This window comes from Petromyzon marinus, chromosome 35 (assembly GCF_048934315.1).
Source record: "Petromyzon marinus isolate PM22_M1 ecotype Great Lakes invasive population chromosome 35, UKy_Petmar_22M1.pri1.0, whole genome shotgun sequence".
NCBI classification, from domain to species: Eukaryota; Metazoa; Chordata; class Hyperoartia; order Petromyzontiformes; family Petromyzontidae; genus Petromyzon; species Petromyzon marinus.
In genome coordinates this window covers 6,316,866-6,343,535 of record NC_133701.1, presented here as the reverse complement: position 1 = coordinate 6,343,535, position 26,670 = coordinate 6,316,866, and the positions used below count along the sequence as shown (strand labels likewise).

The window sequence follows — 26,670 nt, the reverse complement described above, 5'->3', positions numbered from 1 at the left end:
AAGGCCAGCGCGTGATGTTCCCTGCGCCACCAACCACAGGGAGCGCGTTTGGGGAGCGGTGGCGCAACGGTTTAGCGAGCTTGCACTACGAACCCGGCGTCCTCCCGAGTTGGTGATGGATTTTCTGAACCGGTCCTGGGCCTTCCCTAGGTCGACTCAGCCTCATATGAGTACCTAACGTGGGTGTTGGCCCCTCCCCACCCCCCTGTGCAGTGCCAGATCTTTATAGGCGTTCGCTAGCAGCACTTTGCCCTCCAAATAATTAAGCTATACGGGGGATCTGTGTCTTATTATCTGCGCCACCACCAGCTGGGATAAAGCGCACCCCGGGGTGCACAACCCACGGCAGTGGCACCGTCCGTCCGTGTTGTCCGCACGCCGCCGGTGAAACGTGGCCCGTGGTGGTGGGGGGGGTTTGTGGGGGGCGAGGGATGTGGTGCGGTTGTGGTGACATCGCAGGTTACCACACACAGCGGCGGGTGACGAACCTCTTTGACCTGCGGGTCAGAATATTACTTCATACGGTAGCTGTGGCCACATGAGGCCTTACACTTTGAAACGGCCCACGAACGGGGAGTATCCTTCAATGCGAAATATCTTAGCCGCACTTAATCGCCTACTTAAGGGCAATATAGCCCACCTGGCAACACCGTTTATAATTTTTTGCGCAATCGGTCACCTATTGTCAATCAAGTCATTCTGAGCCTACATGGTCAAAGCACAGTCCCAGCGTGATCAAAGTTTATTCTCAGCTGTTGGCTCCGCCAAACATTATCATCATCATCATCAACCACGATCAATCCACTACTGGACGAAGGCTTCCCCAAGGCTGTTGCCAATCTCTCGCGATCCTGCGATGTAACCTCACCGAGCACCTCATTACTCCATCTGCTTGGTGGACGTTACGGGCCTCTGAAATGCGTTGCATTCCGTGGTTTAATGGTACACGAGAAAGTCCCAGCCTCGGGGAACCATACATCACTCTTGGTCCGGTACCCGTGAACAGCGATCGGTAGCGATGCGGGGATGCGGAACGCAAAGTGCCCGTGGTTGGTGGTGGAGTTAACGCCAGCGATGAAGACGCACAGTGGGTGGGCCGTGCTAGGTGTTGGCCCGGCCAACTCGTCATGCGCCACGCTGGTCATAGCAGGTGCTCGTTAATGCCATTCTTTTCCACACGAGTCTCTTCCAGATCCAAAGAAGGAGGGGTTGTTGGGTACAGCCATCCGAGTGGCAGACCCAGAACAACAACCAACGCAGTTTGCCACGGTTGTGATGTAGAACACCCTGTACCGGGCTTCGATAGTGACTTGTGATTAATAAACTGCGGCTGCTGTGCGTTCTGACTCGAGTAGATTTTGTTGATTGTTTGATTTTGTTTGATTCGTCGTTTTTTTTGTATTCTCCTGGTGTTTTTTTTGTGTGTTAAACGTGCGCGAGTTCCCAATGCGATTGCTCATTTGTCAGGTGCCGTGCTCTGCGCGGTTCATCGCTCCACGCCGCCCCCCTCCTCGCTTGTTAAGGGCTTGGAGGCTGCCCCTGGGCCAGATGGTGACTCCTCCACGTCCAGAGACCCCCCCCCCCCTTCCCGACCCCCGATGAGCAGACGGGACAGATGCCCGGTTTCGGGGTGGCAGTGCCAGGCTTGCTCCTCCGGCTTTGCCCCGTGATGCAGTCTCAATATATTTGCACTTCCTTTCAACTCAGTCACTTTTGGCCACACCGATTTTTTTTTACTCCAATTGATTTTTTAAATATATAAAAGGCCTGCTGGTACATCGAGTGAAATTATTGACACTTGCGTAGGATTTCGCAAGGGACGCTATGCTCAACGACGGGGGCAGCTTCTCTCAGTCTCCGCTTTGCCTCTCGTTGCACAGGCGCCTCCTTCGGTTCGTGAAGTTCCAAAAGAAACCCCCCCCCCCCACCTCCCGAGCACGTGGAGAGAAACGGCAAAACAACATCCGGTGCAACCCTAAGCCACTCTATATATTTATTTTATCTTGATGTTGGCTATAATTGACGCAAACGTGTTCACATAATTGTTTCATACATTTGGCATTTCTTTTTTCCATAGTCTGAACGTGCAATTTATAAGTTTTAAACTTGAATAAATTATTATTGCCAATAGAATTAACAGTTTCAATTATTTCAGGGGGAAAAAAAACATCAAGTGATTATAATCGGCCAGCCTAATAGACAATAAAAATCCGAGCATCATGCTGCCACACAAGCACAAGGCAAGCAGTCAACCCCAACGAACTAATCTATTACTTTATTGCAAAGTCTCACAACATTTCAGCGTCACACCATTCGCATGGCCCTGGAAGTTCGAGAGTTCACGTACCCGTCGTGCATATTCTTCCTCCCCTGAGAAGCGAGGGCCGATGCCCCCACGGCGTGCCCGTACACTGTGCGTGTGAGCGTGTACAAATCCCGTTGTTCTCTTCGCCGTAAGCAGGACGACGACGTCCAGACACCACCCCGCGTGCAATAACCACGTGCCGCCTGCCTCGGCGTCGTGCGCGTCACAGTCGGTGGCTCTGCCGCCACGTGACCCACTCAAGGATTTTTCGCTGCCCGAGCGCGGCGTCAACGCAATTTTCGTGTGACGGGCGGCCGCCTCCCTCCCTGAGACGCCGTAGGAAAGTTGTCACCGAGACGAAGCGCTTCGTGTTGGTTTCATTCAGCTGCCTTTGCCCCCCCCACACCACCCCCTTCGAGAGGGGCCATTGAGAAATACGGCGAAGATGTAGAAGTCAGGGGGGTTCGATCCCCCCCTCCCACCCCCCCCCCCACCGCTGACGCCTGTTGTATATTTGGAGTTTGCACGTCTTTTCCTCGTGGTTGCGTGGGTCCTCCGGAATTTAGAATCAACATGCGTTTGACTGCTATAAATGTCCACATGATATAAGCCACTTCGCTGCGCTATCCTTGTTGGCCAGGTCGTTTCTGAAAAAGGGGCTAATAGCTCAGTGCACTTTAACTAGTAAAATAAAGAGAGGGTTTGTTAGTCTTTATGGTGGTTTGCTTACTTTTCCTCTACTTTGCACTCCGATCGTGTTTTTATATTGTTTGTTGTTGTTCTGACCCATCCCTACTGGACGTGTGAAAAAGAGCTTTATAGCTCATCGGATTCCTCCAGTATAAATAAAGTTTCTTATTCTGAAAACCACTTAATTATTCTGTTCACAATTTAGTTTGAAGACCATCTTCCGGTTGTGGAGGTTATAAGACACACACATTGTGGTCTGCCTTTACGAATCATGTCAATTCGGGTCTTTAAGAGCAGACAGCACAAGCTAACAATGCCCCACAGCCACGTGTGGAACGTGAACCGGCGACTTGCACAAATTGGCCAAAGATGAGCACGCAGGCTACTGGGCCATGCCCCTACATGTTTGACCACAAGCATTCAAGCGGAGCAGTCTTGCTAGACTTCCGGAGCCGTTACGCGGCTCTATAAGGACTGCCGTGCGGCCTTTTCGAATAAAAAAAAAAATGTCCCTTGTTATTTTGGTTGCCGACCCCTGACCATGGAAGTCCAGTTCACCGTGGAAGTCCAGTTCACCGTGGAAGTGCAGCTTACCATCATGCGTCTCCGGGAGACGCATGCGGCTCATTCAGGACTGTTTCATGACGTTATTTTTTAAGTATCACCGTCTCGTATTCACCACATGCGGCTCTTGAAATGCTGAAGTTTTTTTAATCGAATTCGAAGCAAGACGGCTCTTCTTGTTGTTGTTGTTTTTGGTTTCCGACCCCTGTGCAACAAGTACCATGTTCTGCAAGTACCGGCCATTCACTCCACCATGGTTTGCGTTATTCTCAGTTTTATTAGCACGCATTAAGTAGTCGCACGTTGGACCAGCTCGTTATTGAATCTCATTACCGTGACAGTTTGCGATGCCCTGCATCAGAGGTGCTTTATGCGTAGTGACCGTGGCGCGTTGCATCGGGTGACAATGCGCTGGAGGTGTCGTGATGTCGTTTGTGACCTTATACCCCGTATTACATTCCACACCCTAGCCACTCTGATGCCATATTAAGAGAAAACATTTATCCGGAAATGGTAATGCTCAGTGCGCACGTTTCTCCCAATTCAAACTACCTTCGTCTTGTGACGACGCTTGAGAGCGCAAGTGGAAGATAATCGAGAGAGAGAGAGAGAGAAAAGCAATGGCATAAACGTGAAATGGATAACAAAAACAAACGTAAAGTTTGTGTTTTTTTATGTTTTTCCTTCCTTTTGGAGACCCAGGACACAGCCCTCTACGTTCAGTCTCCCGACAGCCAATCCCCACCGCTCAAGCTGTGCAGCAGCCACGAGATGCCCTCCCGCACGCCTCCCAGCGAGCTCGCGTCCGCTGCGCACACCTATAGTTCACGCACAAACAAAGACAAGGATCCCCCGTGTAGCCTTAATAGACTGTAGGGGCAAGTGCTGTTAGCGAGCACCTATGAAGGCTGGCACGGCACACGAGGGGGTGGGTGGGCCAGCACCACGACCGGCCGTCTTTGTGTCTCCAGTGGCGATGTTTACACGCTGCGCCAGGTGCTCATTTGAGGCCGAGTCGACCTAGGTGAGGCCCAGGACCGGTTCAGATAATCTTCACTGCTGTTGGTCGTGAGCGGGAATCGAACTCGGGTCACCGGGTTGGTCACGCAGTGCGCTAACCGCTACACACCCTCGCGCAGGCAACAGTGAGTTATAAAGCAGGTGCGAGTTGATGGTCAGTGAAAGAGTCAGGGCAAGGATGGCACACACTGAGAGCGGTTTCGGGAATTGCAAGTGACGGAAAGTCCCCTGTAAGACCGAAAGGTGAAAACATCTACGAGCAGTGATAAGACGAGTGCTGTCATCGAGCGCGGAGAGACGTGTGCAGGAAGGATTGTCACGGGGTACCAGCCAGGCCCGAGGCAGGGCCTGCAGTCGCAGGCGATGTGCCAGCAGCAGGGAAGGCACGCGCACGGTGGACGGCTCGGACGTGCAGGCCAGCACGAGCAGAGGGCTCCCCGGCGGACCGGCCTCCAGCATGGCCGACACACGGGCCGTCTCGTCCGCGCCGCCGCCGCCGCCGCCCTCCCCCTTCTCCCCCTCCGCCGTCTCCGGCTCCCCTGTAAGCCACGTGGCAAATTTGCTGCGACGATTCACTCGGAATGGCGACGCGCGTAACCTCGGCTGATCTCACGGTTAGCCGTGTGTGCCCACGCGTCTACAACGAGCGTGGTCCGCACACCGTGAACAAGAACAAAGTGCGGGGGGGGGGGCACGTGACGTGGACGTGGTTTGAGAAATCTGCCAGTTTTTTTATAATTTCTCGTTACGTGAACATGACGCGGTTTCACGATGCACCTTCACTACGCAAGGCTCCCCAACTTCAAAGGAAGATGCTCGCGCGTGTCGTGGCTGTGTGCCCTGAGCGATGATATTTCAGCACATTGCCACGATTGTAAAATCGGGATAACACTGGGCTAAAGGACAAAAATATGTTTTTACTATGTATATATTTTTATTTTTTTTATTGAACCCCGGAATACGAACACAACAGAGGTTACACAAATTCGCGTGCCGGAAACAGGTGGACGGAAGCCGCCCCCTCTGCGCGATTCTCCCCCGAATGGGTGCCGGCTAGAGTTCACCCGGTTCACTACCCTGACAACGGTGGGGTCAACGATCGGAAGCGGGAGATGAACGGAGGGAGGGGAGAGGGGAGAACGGGGAGGCTAAGGGGGTATATGATTCACAAGCACCTGGCCCGGCTTCCGCGTTGGCGACGTAGATGAAGGCGTCCACGTGGCGGCACGCGTCCTGCACGTGCGCCGTCGGGCGGTAGCGACGAGAGGCGCGGGAGGGCGGCCGCTCGCCGTCCCCTTGACCTCTGACCCCGCTCGCGCCCCCGTCCAGCACCAGCAGCTTGTCAGGCGCCGCGCCGACACTCGCCGCATCCGCGCCGCGCTCGCGCTCGCTCCTACGCGGCACGCGACGGCGCAACGTCGGTTCGCTTAAAATCCGCCCACATCCGTCCAAAAAAAGGCGACGAAATATCACGTGCAAAAATCCGAGGATATTAACCGCGTCTGTGACATGAGCTTAAACTAACACCCACAGTTAGACGCAAAGCACGTGTCTTCTGACAGGCCTGTACGCACACAAGCATCCGTAACAAAACATTGTTTGGTGATGCTGCCTCTGTTGCGTTGGCAGGGGAGCACAATAGTCAACAAACTCAACACGTCAAAAACACTGTGGCCTTAAAATGGAATATAAATTTATAAAAGGCAACGTTTTGGCCAAGGGACCTTTTTCACGGCACGGAACACCTTCATCACGTGCTATGACGAAGGGCCACTGCCCGGAACGTCACCTACTATATATTTTTTTACAGCGCTATTGACGAATGTGTTTTGTACCTATCAGCAGGGGGCCTTGCAGCCTGCGTACAGTATTTAATCTTAAAGTGTCGCTCCCTGCATAGGTTACGCTGCATGTGCCGGGAGCTGCTCTTTAAGAACCGAAGAAGCTCTCGGCACCACGCGAAAACGCGTCACAGGGCTATGGTCAAATGACCGATTTTAAAAAGCAGGCCAGGCCAGGCCCGCAGCAGGTGCAAGGGAACCGGTAAAGACGGTGACAACAAGAACGCGTGGGTTCAAGCGTTCAGGCGTAGGGACGAGTGGGTGCGTGCCGTTACTTGGTGGCCGAGTAGAGGGTGAGGATGTTGAAGGTTCGGTCCTCGTCGAACACAAACGAGATTCCGGATCCCACACCGGCTGCGGGGAACGACACGGGCAGCAACGGGCGATCGGACGAATGAAGGCCTCAGCCCAAAAGTCACTCTCGAAGAACTTTCACGTGCCTCAAGACTCTTTTTTTCAGGTTTCTGTAAATTTGCTACGTTTTGCCTAATGTCTATTGTAATATTATTTTCTTGTATGGCATTTTAAAAGGAGTCGACAGAGTTTAAAAGCGTGTGTTGAGTTTGGAGAAGCCGTTTGATGGGTGTCTGGGATTCCGTTTGCACCTCTGGCAAAAGCGAGGAGTCACTGACCCTTGAAGAGTCACGAGCAGCATATAATTAATCTTCATTAAAAATGTTGCAATGACGGTTCATCCACAACCCGGTCAATTACCATATCCTCCGGATTATTAGATACTCTGGAGCGTAAGATGGTACCCAAACTTTGGGATCATATCGAAATATTTTTCAACAAAAAATTCCACAAAATACATCCCGGGAAAGCGGAACACTTTGTAAACTATAACGTTACGGACGGACGGAGGGACAGCCGCTCACCATGAGGGTGTTGCTGCAGTGACGGCGCGACGCGGAACTCGTTGGGACTGCTCAGCAGCTGCCGCACCAGGGACACGCGCAGGCGCTCCAGGCCCGGCCCGAACATCGCAAAGCGTGGCTCGCTGCGCGCGCCCAGCGCCGCCCTCAGCAGCTGCGGCAGCCGGGCAACGACGCCCGGCGCAGCCCTGCGCGACCCCGCGCGCGACGGATTGTCCGCGTGGCCCCGAGCATACCTGCGCGTACAAAGGTGCAAATTGCGCTTCGGCCGCGATCGATGCTGCTCGCCGAGTGACGGGCCTCCTCCTCTCAAAGAACGCCGCGGTTACTCTCGCGGTCTGGCGATTGCCATTTAAACTATTATTTTTTTATTTTACCAGGTAAGGCCCCACTGAGCTCTATAGCTCTTTTTCGGAAGCGACCTGGCCACAAATGACAGCTCGACGAAGTGGCTCATCATCATCGTGTGGAAATGTACAGCAGCCAAATAACTCGCAACGCACGGAGGGAGAAAAAACGGAGGACCCGCATAAAAATCCACGCAACCACGGACAGAACATTCAAACTCCAAATATACAGGTGTCGGGGTCGGGGTCAAACCCATGACCTCCTGCATGCGAGGCAGATAGCATCTCGCCACCATGGCGCCCCTACGTAACGGGTCGTGCGATACCCGACGAACCATCCGGCGCCTGCGAGCGTGGCTGGTCTCGTCCTTTGGCTGCCACTCCACCGTGAGTCCCGGCGGCTGACCATCTCACAGAGCACTTAGTGCAGGGGTTCGGCAACCTGCGGCTGCGCAGCCGCGTACGGTTCTTTAAGAGACTGCTTCGTGACGCGTTATTTATTAAGCACCACCAGCGTCTCGTATTCACGTGCCTTGCGGCTCTTTTTTAGTGTTTTTTTTTTGTTGACCGAATTAGAACAAAACGGCTCTTCTTATTTGAGTTTGCCGAGCCCTGACTTAGTGTAATTATTGACTAATAACAGTCAAACCGCTATTTTCTCAAAAGATAGAATGCATCGAGAACAAATGAAATGGATTTTTTTTTTATGCATTCACTGGTGAATTCACAACCTTTGCTATTTCAAAGTACCTGGCTTATTTACAGCCAGCCGAAACCCAGATTCAAACGCAGAGCGTCAGCGCTACCAGCTCAGCGCGATGACCACCTTTGCCAACCTCGCATCAGATTTAAGAACTGGAAGGCGATTGTGCCCCCCTCCCCTCACTCCTGCAGCACCCCCCTTCCAATGCACGCACATGGCCTTGAAGTCGGCGGCGACGGCTAGGTGGGCCCGCGTGAGTGCGTGCACATCGGGCATGCCGACACGGCCCACGCAGCGCCACGCCAACGCGTCCTTCAGCAGCAGCCGGCGCCACAGCAGCGGGTCGGAGGCCAGGCAGCGCCAGAGGCGGCTGACGGAGCCCAGAGCCGCCAGGTCGCGGGCGCCCAGGAAGGACATCGTGTAGAGCTGCACGCCCAGCTGCACGGGAGCACGACGCAAGAACATTTGGAATCGTGAAGCGAGCGGTCGAGATTAACGGTGTTGGGGGGGGGGGGGTGGGGGGGGGCGGTGCGGGAGTCAAAATGGGGGCACGCCGCAAGAGATGGAGCGATGAGATGAGCTCGGGATGGATTCTTGCATCACGAGAACGGGGATCGGTGTGGGTGCCCTGGGTAGGCCTTCGTTCAACAGTGGATCGATGGCCTGAATGCAACGCATCTCCAGATTGGGCAGAAAACAGAGCACGGAAGGGAGATCATTCCAGTGCACTCGTATAGAGCTCAGTCCTCCCATTGTTTGGTGTTTGAGGAAAAATGTGAGGTACGTCCAAGACCAAGATCGAAAGGCTTCAGAGTCCTGAGTGCCGCACTTCATCACTTCGCGATGCAACCTCTCTACCGCAGTCTCTCTGGCTTTAAAGTGTTTAAACTCCGTTAGCTTAGCACCAATTTGTAGTTTCTTCGAGTGCTTGAGAACTGTTGGCTAGTCATAAATCCGCCGAGGTTCGCACTGAAAAAGAATAGTGTAATAACTACATTATACCGAGTACAATATTCACTTATGCTGCCGGTAATTTCATTGAAATAAAAGAATGCAGTTTCCACCAAGGCTTTGAACTTGGATCACGTGATTCAAAATCATGAGTGCTAACCATTACACCGTTGAACCGACTGATGCCTTCCCTTGTCAACCACTCACTCACCACACAATCTCCTTGGCAGCAGTCGCAAATGTTCCGCATGAATGCTCATCGGGCCTGATCGTGTTAACAGTGCCTCTAAGGCACTTGGTGGGTGAGTCATGAATCCCATTGAAGGTTCCAACGAGCAAAAACGGACTGCGGTTATTGAAATTGTTACGTGGTAATGAGCACGGATTGTAGATCGTGTCGTTCTCGTGGGAAAAAAAAGACGGCGTTTCCTAATTTTACTGAGATTCGCATTCCGCTCGCTGCATCCAGAGTCCCGAGTACTCCGCGGTACACTGAGCAGCCGTCGGCTTCGACCTCCTCACTGAACAGGAGAGAGCAGCAGGCAGCGGGGCCGCTTAGATTGTGCCAAAACACCGCTCAAGCACAGTGTTGGAGTCCGGGTCGGTGAGTGCAGATTCAAGCGAGGCTCATTTCCTTCCCACTGTTGACTGCGAAATCAAGCTGCCTTAAGAGAGAAAAAAAAAAGCCACGATAATCTTCACCGTTAAAATCTTAACTCACGATTTTCATGATGAAGAAACTGTGAAATTGAGAGTTGCAAAACTCAATCGAAGTTAGCCGAGGGTTGAACTCAGATCGCATGATTTTGTCCTGAGTGCAAACCATTACATCATAGGACCATCACACCGCATCGCCATGCAACGTGATCTCTGTTCAGCAGTGTCTCTAGCTACATTATGTTAATAACATAAATTACTGCCAGTTTCATTGCAATTTGAGCTACCAGAGTACAGGAATCAAAGCCCGGAGTGCTAACCACTATACCACTGACACCACAAACTTTTGGCAGAAGTTGCTCAGCCTAAGTGTAGCAAACGTTTACATCCTGAAACTATTACGAGTGCTTGAGGACGAACCAATTTTAGTCATTAATCCGCCAAAGGTTCTAATCAGAAAAAGTAATTGCGGTTATTGATGGAACTTTAGAGCAATGTCAAACTCCAGCTGTGAAACATTAATATTGTCAGGCACCACCAGAGTTTGAACTAAAACCCCCCCACCTAGCAAATTAATGGTGTGGCCAATCGTGTTGTTGTTGTTATTTGACAAGCGAGAGGACACCAGAGAGCCTGGAGGAACACCCAAGATCGGAGGGAGTAAAACTCAAAAGCTCAACACATTTAGATGTAATCGTTGCTCTACTGCCATCTCCTGGTCAGGAATATATTAGCATGTAAAAAGGGGCTTACTGCGTTGAACTAATTCGAGAAGACGAAAAGAGAAGGGGCGGAGCCAGGATTTTGACCTTGGGGGGGCTGACTTCAATATTCTGAGATATCCAGTGTTTATGTTTTTCAGTGGGCGCGACAAATGTATAAAACAAATCTTATTGGATTTGAACGCGGAGTTTATTAATAGGTCGGAGCCGCTGATGTGGCTAATAAGTTCGATAAACTCGAAAGGCTGCCGCTCAAGCAGCCTGCAGGGCAGCACAAGGTGGCAGCCTGCAGGGCAGCACACAAGGTGGCAGCCTGCAGGGCAGCACAAGGTGGCAGCACAAGGTGGCAGCCTGCAGGGCAGCACAAGGTGGCAGCCTGCAAGGCAGCACAAGGTGGCAGCCTGCAGGGCAGCACACGAGGTGGCAGCCTGCAGGGCAGCACAAGGTGGCAGCCTGCAGGGCAGCACAAGGTGGCAGCCTGCAGGGCAGCACAAGGTGGCAGCCTGCAGGGCAGCACAAGGTGGCAGCCTGCAGGGCAGCACGAGGTGGCAGCCTGCAGCATTTTGCAGCAGCTGGATATCCGGTTATCCCGATTACCGACTTTCCCAAAATTTCAGGGGGGGCTGAGCCCCCCCCCCAGCCTCCCTGTGGCTCCGCCCCTGGAAAAGAGTGACATTTTATCACGATCCAGTAAGACTTAACTACATTTAAATTCAAAATCCAACCATTTTTTGAACATAGCGTAAAATATAAAACCAGGAGGTCACACTGAAACTTGAACTCAAGATTCAAGGGTTATAAAGAGAAAACATTCTCACGTTGGACTAATTGAAGATTTTTCTAAATTTCCTCTGAGGGATTGTGCAATGGTGAGTGTGTTGATTTCTTGATGAGTGTGCACTCATGTCATGTGCGGTTTCTGTTGGTAGCCCCTGTGATTGTGTCAGGTGTAAATATTTTAGTAGCGTTTTAAATGTATAGTTCCATAAAAATAACTCAAAATTAAACTTAATTAAATAAACAAAAATTGAGTTACGTTTTAAAAAAAATGAATTAACGAAAGAGTAATGCCCCTTCACGTGTTTGATATTAATATGAATTATCTTTGTGAAGCTGGCCAGCAGATGGCAGTACAGAAAGGATATGCAGTGGAACGAGCAAGTGCAGATGGCTCGGTTCTCAGAAAATACTTTTCTAAATTTGGGCTCAGCAGCTGCTGCCAAGGGGTGGTGCAATGAGGTAGGCCTACGTGGTGGTTCCATGGTGTAATGGTTAGCACTCAGGACTCTGAATCCTGCGATCCGAGTTCAAATCTCGGTGGGACCTAAAAGCTAATTTATTTTAGGTTTTAATAAAAAAAAGAAAATCCAACATTCAATTGCATAAGCTTACTGGATCGAAGTAAAATGTTCAGCTTTTTGTCCTCTCGAATTAAGTTACGAGGCAAAGTCACCTCCTGGGTACGCATTTGCAAGTGAAATTACGTGTTTTAATGTATAATGGTGAAGTTGCATGTGAAGTTATGTAGTTGCATGTGTAATGATGTATTTGCATGTGTCCAGTAATGATACATTTAATACACATGCGAAGGTCTTATGGAGATGTTAGTACAGAAATTAATTGAATTTAAATTTAGCTGAGCTTTTGGTATTTCCCCCCTCGTATTGCACGGGTTTTCTCTGAACACTTTAGTTTCTTACCACTTTTCAAACATCCCAAAGCAGGAACCTTCTGAAAGAGGATCTTAGGCCTCACTGAGACTCCTTGATAAAAGGGAAATATTATTTTAATGAAAAGGCCACGGTTAGAAATTTAAGTTAGTTTGTTTAGACAGTAATATTCTTATTATCGTTGTTGTGACTGTATTAAATGTAAATATCAAAAAGGATTCTTATTTAAGGAAATACCTCGTGACTTTTCTCCATGTGCCTTGTTCCAGTCACCCAAACGTTCCTCTCCTCGTGATAAATTAAAGAATCTGAGCTGTACCATTCCCCGGTCAAACACACTTATTGAAATATTTCCAATAGCCATTATAATAAAGAATCTTTCCATCACAAGTAAAAAAAAAACTGAAAACTCGTAATTTTCATAATGATATAAACAAAACATTGGAATCCATACTTTACCGAAACCAAAGAGTATGGATTCCTGCAGTCACGAAAGCTTCAAATCAAGATGAAAACATTGGAAGCTTTGCAAACGTATGCCAACGTTTTGGAAGAACCCGTTGAGAATGGAACTCAAACTGCAGGATTCAGGGCCCTGAGTGCTAACCATAACACGATGGAACCACCTCGAAAACCCATCACACGACACAAGTGGGAATGGAGAGAGAGAGTTGCGACAAACGACAGGAGGGATGTGGGGCAGGTGTAATCGTGGCAAGTAACAACTGGGCTCAGTTCTGTACTGAGCAATCAGGATGTCTTAGAAACTGAATCATATTCTTAGTTTTTTCGGTAAAGTCACGTTGAAGGGAAACAACAAAATAATAAAAAATATATAAAACAATAAAACATTCTCACGACGTTTCGACCATAACTCAAACGGTCGTCTTCAGGTGTGTTGGTTTGCATAATTTTATTTTTAAACGGCGCATTTATTTATTTATAAAAAAACCTTAGCGCCACGCGCAACGATTTGGCAGTTTATTTAGGACTAGTCCATCTATATTCTGAAAAGAGGAGGGGGGAGACGAAATTTTTTATAATGTATGCTGTCTGAAAGCCACTGTAAGCGTGAACAATCAATTAAGACCTGAAATGGTTTATCAAATCTTTCCAATGATTGCTAAGATAGAATCCATCTTCTCGGTTGAAATTGTCTCTGTGCTTGTATATGTGGATAGCCTCATGAACGAATCTCTCATGGAAGCCAGATGGCTTACAAAGAACCTCTGTCTTGGAAAAGTCAATGGCATGTGAGCCTACTGAATTAGAACAATGATCTGCCACGGCCGAGGTGTTGGTCCTACCGTGTTTAAGGTCTGCTTTGTGTTCACGAATGCGGTCCGAGACATGGCGTTTGGTTTCTCCAATGTAACTACTACCACAGAGGCAACTAAGTTTGTAGACACCAGGGTATAGTATGTCCGGAATCACATCTTTTACAGACGGAACCAGATCACGGATTTTATGTAATGTGTTGAAACGGACCTGGATCTTGTGTTTATTCAAGATTTTGGAGATCTTTTTTGTGATCCCCGCAATGTAGGGTAAAGTGATGGTTTTGAAAGGCTCCTCAAGAGGGTTCTTCTTCATGGTTTGAGTGATAGCTTTGCGGATTGTATAGTCGGAGTAACCATTAGCCCTAAGAGCTTGGTGTACGTGCTTGAGTTCACTGCTTATGTGTTCCTGGTCGGATATGCATTGGGCTCTATGATACAGAGTCTTGATGAGAGAATTCTTCTGTGATGGATGGTGGTGGGAATCCGGTTTCAGATAAGCATCCGTATGGGTAGCTTTCCTGTAGACAGAGTGGGTCATTGAACCATCAGGTCTCTTTTTAATTAGGACATCCACAAAAGGTATCTTGCCATCTATTTCGACTTCCATGGTAAATCTGATGGCTGGGTGTATGGAATTGATGTGGTCGAAGAATTGGTCTAGAGCAGGCCGGCCATGTGGCCAGATGACAAAAGTGTCATCCACGTACCTCTTCCATAAGGTTGGGCGCAGAGTGGCAGTCTGGATGGCGTCAGTCTCAAACTTCGTCAAGGGCGACATGGCCTGCAAATTACATTCTATACAGGATTCAATCCATATTACTAGGACTATAGTAATGAACACACATACCTGGCTCCACCGAGATTTGAACTCGGATCACAGGATTCAGAGTCCTGAGTGCTAACCATTACACCATGGAACCAACTGATGACGTGCTCATCACAGCAATGAAAACTGATGGAAAGAGAAGGAAAAGAGAACCAAATGACAGCGGGGATGAGGCCAGGTCTTATCGTGGCAAATAGTAATTGAGTACGATGTTGGAAGTCAGATCAGTGATTTCAGATTTAGTGGTTGTGATGTGGAGTGATTTTGGGAGGACGCTGTTGACTCATCAATTAGGCTGCCTTAGAAGCTGAATCAAATTCAGTTAAAATAATAACTCAGAAATCGTGATTTTAATGATAATAAAACTACAAAAACATTTTTTAAACATGGCTTGGTCCCACAGGGGTTTGAACTTTGATCGCAGGATTCAGAATGCTGAGTGCTGAGTGCTAACCATTACACCATGGAACCAACTGATGAGCACGGGTGATTACACAAGTGAGAATTGAGAAAAAGTGAAGGCAAATACAGCCAAATACAGAGGGGATATGGGCAGGTATAACCGTAGCATATAGGAATTCAGCACGATGTTGGAATTCAGATCAGTGATTGCAGATTTAGTGGTTGTCATGGGGAGTGATTTTGGGAGGACAGGACTCACTATTGACTCATCGATCAAGCTGCCTTCGATCCTGAAGCATATTCAGTTAAAATAACGACTCAGAACTCAAATGATAACAAAACAAATATTTGTCAAATTACAGCAAGGTCTCACCGAGCTTTGAACTCGGATCGCAGGATTCAGAGTCCTGCATACTAACCATTACACCATGGAACCAACTAATGAACACGGGTCATTACACAAGTGAGAATTGAGAAAAAGTGAAGGCAAATAGAACCAAATGACGGCGGGGATGTGGCCAGGTCTAATCGTGGCAAATAGTTATTGAGCACGATGTTGGAATTCAGATGAGTGATTGCAGATTTAGTGTTGTCATGTGCAGTGATTTTGGGAGCACAGCACTCAGTGTTGACTAACAGTCAGGCTGCCTTAGATCCTGAAGCATATTCAGTTAAAATAATAACTCAGAACTCAGGATTCTCATTATAACAAAAGTACAAAATAAATATTTGACAAATTAAGGGAAGGTCCCACCGAGACTTGAACTCGGATCGCAGGATTCAGGGTCCTGAGTGCTAACCATTACACCATGGCACCAACTGATGAACACGGGTCATTACACAAGTGAGAATTGAGAAAAAGTGAAGGCAAATAGAACCAAATGACGGCGGGGATGTGGCCAGGTCTAATCGTGGCAAATAGTAATTGAGCACGATGTTGGAATTCAGATGAGTGATTGCAGATTTAGTGGTTGTCATGTGCAGTGATTTTGGGAGGACGCTGTTGACTCATCAATCAGGCTGCCTTAGAAGCTGAATCATATTCGGTTAAAATAATAACTCAGAAATCGTGATTTTAATAATAATAAAACTACAAAAAATGTTTTTAAACATGGCTTGGTCCCACGGGGGTTTGAACTCTGATCGCAGGATTCAGAATCCTGAGTGCTAACCATGACACCATGGGACAAACACCCATGGTTGCAGTACGATGCACTCTTCCTGCAGTAGTTTCTGTCCCCGTTTTGTAAACATTGTTGCTGAGCCCTGAATCAACCTGTAAGTCACAAACAATGCATAAGAGCTCAGTGTGTTGGGCAACCATGATTCACTAAAAAATTCCAAAGAAGAATAGTTTATTTGTGGAAAAACAAAAAATTCAAAGTTTCAATGCCCATTAAGCTATAATGCTCTTTGTCAAGGGCGACATGGCCTGAAAATTACATTCTATACAGGATTCAATCCATATCACTAGGAATGTCGTAATAAAAACACATACCTGGTTCCACCGAGACTTGAACTCGGATCGCAAGATTCAAAGTCCTGAGTGCTAACCATTACACCATGGAACCACCTGATGAACACGGGTCATTACACAATGAGAATTGAGAAAAAGTGAAGGCAAAAACAGCCAAATACAGCGGGGATATGGGCAGGTATAACCGTAGCATATAGGAATTCAGCACGATGTTGGAATTCAGATCAGTGATTGCAAATTTAGTGGTTGTCATGCGGAGTGATTTTGGGAGGACAGGACTCACTGTTGACTCATCGATCAAGCTGCCTTCGATCCTGAAGCATATTCAGTTAAAATAATGACTTAGAACTCAAATTATAACAAAACCAAAATTTGTCAAATCACAGTAAAGTCCCACCGAGCTTTGAACTCGGATTGCAAGATTCAAAGTCCTGCATACTAACCATTACACCATGGAACCAACTAATGAACACGGGTCATTACACAAGTGAGAATTGAGAAAAAGTGAAGGCAAATAGAACCAAATGACGGCGGGGATGTGGCCAGGTCTAATCGTGGCAAATAGTTATTGAGCACGATGTTGGAATTCAGATGAGTGATTGCAGATTTAGTGGTTGTCATGTGCAGTGATTTTGGGAGCACAGCACTCAGTGTTGACTAACAGTCAGGCTGCCTTAGATCCTGAAGCATATTCAGTTAAAATAATCACTCAGAACTCAGGATTCTAATTATAACAAAAGTACAAAATAAATATTTGACAAATTAAGGGAAGGTCCCACCGAGACTTGAACTCGGATCGCAGGATTCAGAGTCCTGAGTGCTAACCATTACACCATGGAACCAACTGATGACATGTGCTCATCACACCAATGAAAACTGATGGAAAGAGAAGGAAAATAGAACCAAATGACAGCGGGGATGAGGCCAGGTCTTATCGTGGCAAATAGTAATTGAGTACGATGTTGGAAGTCAGATCAGTGATTTCAGATTTAGTGGTTGTGATGTGGAGTGATTTTGGGAGGACGCTGTTGACTCATCAATCAGGCTGCCTTAGAAGCTGAATCATATTCGGTTAAAATAATAACTCAGAAATCGTGATTTTAATAATAATAAAACTACAAAAAAAAATTTTAAACATGGCTTGGTCCCACGGGGGTTTGAACTCTGATCGCAGGATTCAGAATCCTGAATGCTAACCATGACACCATGGGACAAACACCCATGGTTGCAGTACGATGCACTCTTCCTGCAGTAGTTTCTGTCCCCGTTTTGTAAACATTGTTGCTGAGCCCTGAATCAACCTGTAAGTCACAAACAATGCATAAGAGCTCAGTGTGTTGGGCAACCATGATTCACTACAAAATTCCAAAGAAGAATAGTTTATTTGTGGAAAAACAAAAAATTCAAAGTTTCAATGCCCATTAAGCTATAATGCTCTTCGTCAAGGGCGACATGGCCTGAAAATTACATTCTATACAGGATTCAATCCATATCACTAGGAATGTCGTAATAAAAACACATACCTGGTTCCACCGAGACTTGAACTCGGATCGCAAGATTCAAAGTCCTGAGTGCTAACCATTACACCATGGACCCACCTGATGAACACGGGTCATTACACAATGAGAATTGAGAAAAAGTGAAGGCAAAAACAGCCAAATACAGCGGGGATATGGGCAGGTATAACCGTAGCATATAGGAATTCAGCACGATGTTGGAATTCAGATCAGTGATTGCAAATTTAGTGGTTGTCATGCGGAGTGATTTTGGGAGGACAGGACTCACTGTTGACTCATCGATCAAGCTGCCTTCGATCCTGAAGCATATTCAGTTAAAATAATGACTTAGAACTCAAATTATAACAAAACCAAAATTTGTCAAATCACAGTAAGGCCTCACCGAGCTTTGAACTCGGATTGCAGGATTCAGAGTCCTGCGTAATAACCATTACACCATGGAACCAACTAATGAACACGGGTCATTACACAAGTGAGAATTGAGAAAAAGTGAAGGCAAATAGAACCAAATGACGGCGGGGATGTGGCCAGGTCTAATCGTGGAAAATAGTAATTGAGCACGATGTTGGAATTCAGATGAGTGATTGCAGATTTAGTGGTTGTCATGTGCAGTGATTTTGGGAGCACAGCACTCAGTGTTGACTAACAGTCAGGCTGCCTTAGATCCTGAAGCATATTCAGTTAAAATAATCACTCAGAACTCAGGATTCTAATTATAACAAAAGTACAAAATAAATATTTGACAAATTAAGGGAAGGTCCCACCGAGACTTGAACTCGGATCGCAGGATTCAGAGTCCTGAGTGCTAACCATTACACCATGGAACCAACTGATGACATGTGCTCATCACACCAATGAAAACTGATGGAAAGAGAAGGAAAATAGAACCAAATGACAGCGGGGATGAGGCCAGGTCTTATCGTGGCAAATAGTAATTGAGTACGATGTTGGAAGTCAGATCAGTGATTTCAGATTTAGTGGTTGTGATGTGGAGTGATTTTGGGAGGACGCTGTTGACTCATCAATCAGGCTGCCTTAGAAGCTGAATCATATTCAGTTAAAATAATAACTCAAAAATCGTGATTTTAATGATAATAAAACTACAGAAACATTTTTTAAACATGGCTTGGTCCCACGGGGGTTTGAACTCTGATCGCAGGATTCAGAATCCTGAGTGCTAACCATGACACCATGGGACAAACACCCATGGTTGCAGAACGATGCACTCTTCCTGCAGTACTTTCTGTCCCCATTTTATAAACATTGTTGCTGAGCCCTGAACCAACCTGTAAGTCACAAACAATGCATAAGAGCTCAGTGTGTTGGGCAACCATGATTCACTACAAAATTCCAAAGAAGAATAGTTCATTTGTGGAAAAACAAAAAAAATCAAAATTTCAATGCCCATTGAGCTATAATGCTCTTCGTCAAGGGCGACATGGCCTGCAAATTACATTCTATACAGGATTCAATCCATATTACTAGGAATATCGTAATCAAAACACATACCTGGCTCCACCGAGACTTGAACTCGGATCGCAGGATTCAAAGTCCTGAGTGCTAACCATTACACCATGGAACCAACTGATGACATGTGCTCATCACACCAATGAAAACTGATGGAAAGAGAAGGAAAAGATAACCAAATGACAGCGGGGATGAGGCCAGGTCTTATCGTGGCAAATAGTAATTGAGCACGATGTTGGAACTCAGATCAGTGATTGAAGATTTAATGGTTGTCATGATGAGTGATTTTGGGAGGACAGGAATCACTGTTGACTCATCGATCAAGCTGCCTTCGATCCTGAAGCATATTCACTTAAAATAATGACTCAGAACTCAAATTATAACAATTTTTTTTTGTCAAATCACAGCAAGGTCCCACCGAGATTTGAACTCGGATCGCAGGATTCAGAGTCCTGAGTACTAACCATTACACCATGGAACCAACTGATAAACACGGGTCATTACACAAGTGAGAATTGAGAAAAAGTGAAGGCAAATAGAACCAAATGATGGCGGGGATGTGGCCAGGTCTAATCGTGGCAAATAGTAATTGAGCACGATGTTGGAATTCAGATGAGTGATTGCAGATTTAGTGGTTGTCATGTGCAGTGATTTTGGGAGCACAGCACTCAGTGTTGACTAACAGTCAGGCTGCCTTAGATCCTGAAGCATATTCAGTTAAAATAATAAAATCAGAACTCAGGATTCTAATAACAAAAGTACAAAATAAATATTTGACAAATTAAGGGAAGGTCCCACCGAGATTTGAACTCGGATCGCAGGATTCAGAGTCCTGAGTGCTAACCATTACATCATGGAACCAGCTGATGACATATGCTCATCACAGCAATGAAAACTGATGGAAAGAGAAGGAAAAGAGAACCAAATGACAGCGGGGATGAGGCCAGGTCTTATCGTGGCAAATAGTAATTGAGTACGATGTTGGAAGTCAGATCAGTGATTTCAGATTTAGTGGTTGTGATGTGGAGTGATTTTGGGAGGACGCTGTTGACTCATCAATTAGGCTGCCTTAGAAGCTGAATCAAATTCAGTTAAAATAATAACTCAGAAATCGTGATTTTAATGATAATAAAACTACAAAAACATTTTTTAAACATGGCTTGGTCCCACAGGGGTTTGAACTTTGATCGCAGGATTCAGAATGCTGAGTGCTGAGTGCTAACCATTACACCATGGAACCAACTGATGAGCACGGGTGATTACACAAGTGAGAATTGAGAAAAAGTGAAGGCAAATACAGCCAAATACAGAGGGGATATGGGCAGGTATAACCGTAGCATATAGGAATTCAGCACGATGTTGGAATTCAGATCAGTGATTGCAGATTTAGTGGTTGTATTGGGGAGTGATTTTGGGAGGACAGGACTCACTATTGACTCATCGATCAAGCTGCCTTCGATCCTGAAGCATATTCAGTTAAAATAACGACTCAGAACTCAAATGATAACAAAACAAATATTTGTCAAATTACAGCAAGGTCTCACCGAGCTTTGAACTCGGATCGCAGGATTCAGAGTCCTGCATACTAACCATTACACCATGGAACCAACTAATGAACACGGGTCATTACACAAGTGAGAATTGAGAAAAAGTGAAGGCAAATAGAACCAAATGACGGCGGGGATGTGGCCAGGTCTAATCGTGGCAAATAGTTATTGAGCACGATGTTGGAATTCAGATGAGTGATTGCAGATTTAGTGTTGTCATGTGCAGTGATTTTGGGAGCACAGCACTCAGTGTTGACTAACAGTCAGGCTGCCTTAGATCCTGAAGCATATTCAGTTAAAATAATAACTCAGAACTCAGGATTCTCATTATAACAAAAGTACAAAATAAATATTTGACAAATTAAGGGAAGGTCCCACCGAGATTTGAACTCGGATCGCAGGATTCAGGGTCCTGAGTGCTAACCATTACACCATGGCACCAACTGATGAACACGGGTCATTACACAAGTGAGAATTGAGAAAAAGTGAAGGCAAATAGAACCAAATGACGGCGGGGATGTGGCCAGGTCTAATCGTGGCAAATAGTAATTGAGCACGATGTTGGAATTCAGATGAGTGATTGCAGATTTAGTGGTTGTCATGTGCAGTGATTTTGGGAGCACAGCACTCAGTGTTGACTAACAGTCAGGCTGCCTTAGATCCTGAAGCATATTCAGTTAAAATAATCACTCAGAACTCAGGATTCTAATTATAACAAAAGTACAAAATAAATATTTGACAAATTAAGGGAAGGTCCCACCGAGACTTGAACTCGGATCGCAGGATTCAGAGTCCTGAGTGCTAACCATTACACCATGGAACCATCTGATGACATGTGCTCATCACACCAATGAAAACTGATGGAAAGAGAAGGAAAATAGAACCAAATGACAGCGGGGATGAGGCCAGGTCTTATCGTGGCAAATAGTAATTGAGTACGATGTTGGAAGTCAGATCAGTGATTTCAGATTTAGTGGTTGTGATGTGGAGTGATTTTGGGAGGACGCTGTTGACTCATCAATCAGGCTGCCTTAGAAGCTGAATCATATTCGGTTAAAATAATAACTCAGAAATCGTGATTTTAATAATAATAAAACTACAAAAAATGTTTTTAAACATGGCTTGGTCCCACGGGGGTTTGAACTCTGATCGCAGGATTCAGAATCCTGAATGCTAACCATGACACCATGGGACAAACACCCATGGTTGCAGTACGATGCACTCTTCCTGCAGTAGTTTCTGTCCCCGTTTTGTAAACATTGTTGCTGAGCCCTGAATCAACCTGTAAGTCACAAACAATGCATAAGAGCTCAGTGTGTTGGGCAACCATGATTCACTAAAAAATTCCAAAGAAGAATAGTTTATTTGTGGAAAAACAAAAAATTCAAAGTTTCAATGCCCATTAAGCTATAATGCTCTTTGTCAAGGGTGACATGGCCTGAAAATTACATTCTATACAGGATTCAATCCATATCACTAGGAATGTCGTAATAAAAACACATACCTGGTTCCACCGAGACTTGAACTCGGATCGCAAGATTCAAAGTCCTGAGTGCTAACCATTACACCATGGAACCACCTGATGAACACGGGTCATTACACAATGAGAATTGAGAAAAAGTGAAGGCAAAAACAGCCAAATACAGCGGGGATATGGGCAGGTATAACCGTAGCATATAGGAATTCAGCACGATGTTGGAATTCAGATCAGTGATTGCAAATTTAGTGGTTGTCATGCGGAGTGATTTTGGGAGGACAGGACTCACTGTTGACTCATCGATCAAGCTGCCTTCGATCCTGAAGCATATTCAGTTAAAATAATGACTTAGAACTCAAATTATAACAAAACCAAAATTTGTCAAATCACAGTAAGGTCCCACCGAGCTTTGAACTCGGATTGCAAGATTCAAAGTCCTGCATACTAACCATTACACCATGGAACCAACTAATGAACACGGGTCATTACACAAGTGAGAATTGAGAAAAAGTGAAGGCAAATAGAACCAAATGACGGCGGGGATGTGGCCAGGTCTAATCGTGGCAAATAGTTATTGAGCACGATGTTGGAATTCAGATGAGTGATTGCAGATTTAGTGTTGTCATGTGCAGTGATTTTGGGAGCACAGCACTCAGTGTTGACTAACAGTCAGGCTGCCTTAGATCCTGAAGCATATTCAGTTAAAATAATAACTCAGAACTCAGGATTCTCATTATAATAAAAGTACAAAATAAATATTTGACAAATTAAGGGAAGGTCCCACCGAGATTTGAACTCGGATCGCAGGATTCAGAGTCCTGAGTGCTAACCATTACACCATGGCACCAACTGATGAACACGGGTCATTACACAAGTGAGAATTGAGAAAAAGTGAAGGCAAATAGAACCAAATGACGGCGGGGATGTGGCCAGGTCTAATCGTGGCAAATAGTAATTGAGCACGATGTTGGAATTCAGATGAGTGATTGCAGATTTAGTGGTTGTCATGTGCAGTGATTTTGGGAGCACAGCACTCAGTGTTGACTAACAGTCAGGCTGCCTTAGATCCTGAAGCATATTCAGTTAAAATAATCACTCAGAACTCAGGATTCTAATTATAACAAAAGTACAAAATAAATATTTGACAAATTAAGGGAAGGTCCCACCGAGACTTGAACTCGGATCGCAGGATTCAGAGTCCTGAGTGCTAACCATTACACCATGGAACCAACTGATGACATGTGCTCATCACACCAATGAAAACTGATGGAAAGAGAAGGAAAATAGAACCAAATGACAGCGGGGATGAGGCCAGGTCTTATCGTGGCAAATAGTAATTGAGTACGATGTTGGAAGTCAGATCAGTGATTTCAGATTTAGTGGTTGTGATGTGGAGTGATTTTGGGAGGACGCTGTTGACTCATCAATCAGGCTGCCTTAGAAGCTGAATCATATTCGGTTAAAATAATAACTCAGAAATCGTGATTTTAATAATAATAAAACTACAAAAATTTTTTTTAAACATGGCTTGGTCCCACGGGGGTTTGAACTCTGATCGCAGGATTCAGAATCCTGAATGCTAACCATGACACCATGGGACAAACACCCATGGTTGCAGTACGATGCACTCTTCCTGCAGTAGTTTCTGTCCCCGTTTTGTAAACATTGTTGCTGAGCCCTGAATCAACCTGTAAGTCACAAACAATGCATAAGAGCTCAGTGTGTTGGGCAACCATGATTCACTACAAAATTCCAAAGAAGAATAGTTTATTTGTGGAAAAACAAAAAATTCAAAGTTTCAATGCCCATTAAGCTATAATGCTCTTCGTCAAGGGCGACATGGCCTGAAAATTACATTCTATACAGGATTCAATCCATATCACTAGGAATGTCGTAATAAAAACACATACCTGGTTCCACCGAGACTTGAACTCGGATCGCAAGATTCAAAGTCCTGAGTGCTAACCATTACACCATGGACCCACCTGATGAACACGGGTCATTACACAATGAGAATTGAGAAAAAGTGAAGGCAAAAACAGCCAAATACAGCGGGGATATGGGCAGGTATAACCGTAGCATATAGGAATTCAGCACGATGTTGGAATTCAGATCAGTGATTGCAAATTTAGTGGTTGTCATGCGGAGTGATTTTGGGAGGACAGGACTCAATGTTGACTCATCGATCAAGCTGCCTTCGATCCTGAAGCATATTCAGTTAAAATAATGACTTAGAACTCAAATTATAACAAAACCAAAATTTGTCAAATCACAGTAAGGCCTCACCGAGCTTTGAACTCGGATTGCAGGATTCAGAGTCCTGCGTAATAACCATTACACCATGGAACCAACTAATGAACACGGGTCATTACACAAGTGAGAATTGAGAAAAAGTGAAGGCAAATAGAACCAAATGACGGCGGGGATGTGGCCAGGTCTAATCGTGGAAAATAGTAATTGAGCACGATGTTGGAATTCAGATGAGTGATTGCAGATTTAGTGGTTGTCATGTGCAGTGATTTTGGGAGCACAGCACTCAGTGTTGACTAACAGTCAGGCTGCCTTAGATCCTGAAGCATATTCAGTTAAAATAATCACTCAGAACTCAGGATTCTAATTATAACAAAAGTACAAAATAAATATTTGACAAATTAAGGGAAGGTCCCACCGAGACTTGAACTCGGATCGCAGGATTCAGAGTCCTGAGTGCTAACCATTACACCATGGAACCAACTGATGACATGTGCTCATCACACCAATGAAAACTGATGGAAAGAGAAGGAAAATAGAACCAAATGACAGCGGGGATGAGGCCAGGTCTTATCGTGGCAAATAGTAATTGAGTACGATGTTGGAAGTCAGATCAGTGATTTCAGATTTAGTGGTTGTGATGTGGAGTGATTTTGGGAGGACGCTGTTGACTCATCAATCAGGCTGCCTTAGAAGCTGAATCATATTCAGTTAAAATAATAACTCAAAAATCGTGATTTTAATGATAATAAAACTACAGAAACATTTTTTAAACATGGCTTGGTCCCACGGGGGTTTGAACTCTGATCGCAGGATTCAGAATCCTGAGTGCTAACCATGACACCATGGGACAAACACCCATGGTTGCAGAACGATGCACTCTTCCTGCAGTACTTTCTGTCCCCATTTTATAAACATTGTTGCTGAGCCCTGAACCAACCTGTAAGTCACAAACAATGCATAAGAGCCCAGTGTGTTGGGCAACCATGATTCACTACAAAATTCCAAAGAAGAATAGTTCATTTGTGGAAAAACAAAAAAAATCAAAATTTCAATGCCCATTGAGCTATAATGCTCTTCGTCAAGGGCGACATGGCCTGCAAATTACATTCTATACAGGATTCAATCCATATTACTAGGAATATCGTAATCAAAACACATACCTGGCTCCACCGAGACTTGAACTCGGATCGCAGGATTCAAAGTCCTGAGTGCTAACCATTACACCATGGAACCAACTGATGACATGTGCTCATCACACCAATGAAAACTGATGGAAAGAGAAGGAAAAGATAACCAAATGACAGCGGGGATGAGGCCAGGTCTTATCGTGGCAAATAGTAATTGAGCACGATGTTGGAACTCAGATCAGTGATTGAAGATTTAATGGTTGTCATGATGAGTGATTTTGGGAGGACAGGAATCACTGTTGACTCATCGATCAAGCTGCCTTCGATCCTGAAGCATATTCACTTAAAATAATGACTCAGAACTCAAATTATAACAAATTTTTTTTGTCAAATCACAGCAAGGTCCCACCGAGATTTGAACTCGGATCGCAGGATTCAGAGTCCTGAGTACTAACCATTACACCATGGAACCAACTGATAAACACGGGTCATTACACAAGTGAGAATTGAGAAAAAGTGAAGGCAAATAGAACCAAATGATGGCGGGGATGTGGCCAGGTCTAATCGTGGCAAATAGTAATTGAGCACGATGTTGGAATTCAGATGAGTGATTGCAGATTTAGTGGTTGTCATGTGCAGTGATTTTGGGAGCACAGCACTCAGTGTTGACTAACAGTCAGGCTGCCTTAGATCCTGAAGCATATTCAGTTAAAATAATAAAATCAGAACTCAGGATTCTAATAACAAAAGTACAAAATAAATATTTGACAAATTAAGGGAAGGTCCCACCGAGATTTGAACTCGGATCGCAGGATTCAGAGTCCTGAGTGCTAACCATTACATCATGGAACCAGCTGATGACATATGCTCATCACACCAATGAAAACTGATGGAAAGAGAAGGAAAATAGAACCAAATGACAGCGGGGATGAGGCCAGGTCTTATCGTGGCA

General features: G+C 45.7%; 1 protein-coding gene and 20 non-coding genes across 21 annotated transcripts in view; 1 reads left to right on the top strand and 20 right to left on the bottom strand.

The window, feature by feature from the left end:
- Positions 1–3,816: 3,816 nt before the first annotated feature.
- Positions 3,817–26,670, bottom strand: part of FBXO4 (F-box protein 4) — a 93,136-nt gene continuing 70,282 nt past the window's right edge. Inside the window, exons 2-7 of the mRNA XM_032966163.2 lie at positions 8,560–8,783; positions 7,299–7,531; positions 6,696–6,774; positions 5,755–5,972; positions 4,907–5,118; positions 3,817–4,377 (exon numbers count right to left, since the gene is read on the bottom strand). Coding sequence (XP_032822054.2) covers positions 4,279–4,377; positions 4,907–5,118; positions 5,755–5,972; positions 6,696–6,774; positions 7,299–7,531; positions 8,560–8,783 — 1,065 coding nt within the window. The 3' untranslated portion in view covers positions 3,817–4,278. The remainder of the gene's footprint in view (positions 4,378–4,906; positions 5,119–5,754; positions 5,973–6,695; positions 6,775–7,298; positions 7,532–8,559; positions 8,784–26,670) is intronic.
- TRNAQ-CUG (transfer RNA glutamine (anticodon CUG)) lies at positions 11,930–12,001 on the top strand. Its single transcript has one exon. It is a non-coding gene; the product is annotated as a tRNA-Gln (tRNA).
- TRNAQ-CUG (transfer RNA glutamine (anticodon CUG)) lies at positions 14,474–14,545 on the bottom strand. The gene has a single exon. It is a non-coding gene; the product is annotated as a tRNA-Gln (tRNA).
- Positions 15,599–15,670, bottom strand: TRNAQ-CUG (transfer RNA glutamine (anticodon CUG)). Its single transcript has one exon. It is a non-coding gene; the product is annotated as a tRNA-Gln (tRNA).
- Positions 16,353–16,424, bottom strand: TRNAQ-UUG (transfer RNA glutamine (anticodon UUG)). The gene has a single exon. It is a non-coding gene; the product is annotated as a tRNA-Gln (tRNA).
- Positions 17,101–17,172, bottom strand: TRNAQ-CUG (transfer RNA glutamine (anticodon CUG)). The gene has a single exon. It is a non-coding gene; the product is annotated as a tRNA-Gln (tRNA).
- On the bottom strand, positions 17,855–17,926 carry TRNAQ-UUG (transfer RNA glutamine (anticodon UUG)). Its single transcript has one exon. It is a non-coding gene; the product is annotated as a tRNA-Gln (tRNA).
- TRNAQ-CUG (transfer RNA glutamine (anticodon CUG)) lies at positions 18,603–18,674 on the bottom strand. Its single transcript has one exon. It is a non-coding gene; the product is annotated as a tRNA-Gln (tRNA).
- TRNAQ-UUG (transfer RNA glutamine (anticodon UUG)) lies at positions 19,358–19,429 on the bottom strand. The gene has a single exon. It is a non-coding gene; the product is annotated as a tRNA-Gln (tRNA).
- Positions 19,724–19,795, bottom strand: TRNAQ-CUG (transfer RNA glutamine (anticodon CUG)). Its single transcript has one exon. It is a non-coding gene; the product is annotated as a tRNA-Gln (tRNA).
- Positions 20,104–20,175, bottom strand: TRNAQ-CUG (transfer RNA glutamine (anticodon CUG)). Its single transcript has one exon. It is a non-coding gene; the product is annotated as a tRNA-Gln (tRNA).
- TRNAQ-CUG (transfer RNA glutamine (anticodon CUG)) lies at positions 21,231–21,302 on the bottom strand. The gene has a single exon. It is a non-coding gene; the product is annotated as a tRNA-Gln (tRNA).
- TRNAQ-CUG (transfer RNA glutamine (anticodon CUG)) lies at positions 21,613–21,684 on the bottom strand. The gene has a single exon. It is a non-coding gene; the product is annotated as a tRNA-Gln (tRNA).
- On the bottom strand, positions 22,367–22,438 carry TRNAQ-UUG (transfer RNA glutamine (anticodon UUG)). Its single transcript has one exon. It is a non-coding gene; the product is annotated as a tRNA-Gln (tRNA).
- On the bottom strand, positions 23,114–23,185 carry TRNAQ-CUG (transfer RNA glutamine (anticodon CUG)). The gene has a single exon. It is a non-coding gene; the product is annotated as a tRNA-Gln (tRNA).
- TRNAQ-CUG (transfer RNA glutamine (anticodon CUG)) lies at positions 23,496–23,567 on the bottom strand. The gene has a single exon. It is a non-coding gene; the product is annotated as a tRNA-Gln (tRNA).
- On the bottom strand, positions 24,250–24,321 carry TRNAQ-UUG (transfer RNA glutamine (anticodon UUG)). The gene has a single exon. It is a non-coding gene; the product is annotated as a tRNA-Gln (tRNA).
- TRNAQ-CUG (transfer RNA glutamine (anticodon CUG)) lies at positions 24,998–25,069 on the bottom strand. The gene has a single exon. It is a non-coding gene; the product is annotated as a tRNA-Gln (tRNA).
- Positions 25,753–25,824, bottom strand: TRNAQ-UUG (transfer RNA glutamine (anticodon UUG)). Its single transcript has one exon. It is a non-coding gene; the product is annotated as a tRNA-Gln (tRNA).
- Positions 26,119–26,190, bottom strand: TRNAQ-CUG (transfer RNA glutamine (anticodon CUG)). Its single transcript has one exon. It is a non-coding gene; the product is annotated as a tRNA-Gln (tRNA).
- Positions 26,499–26,570, bottom strand: TRNAQ-CUG (transfer RNA glutamine (anticodon CUG)). Its single transcript has one exon. It is a non-coding gene; the product is annotated as a tRNA-Gln (tRNA).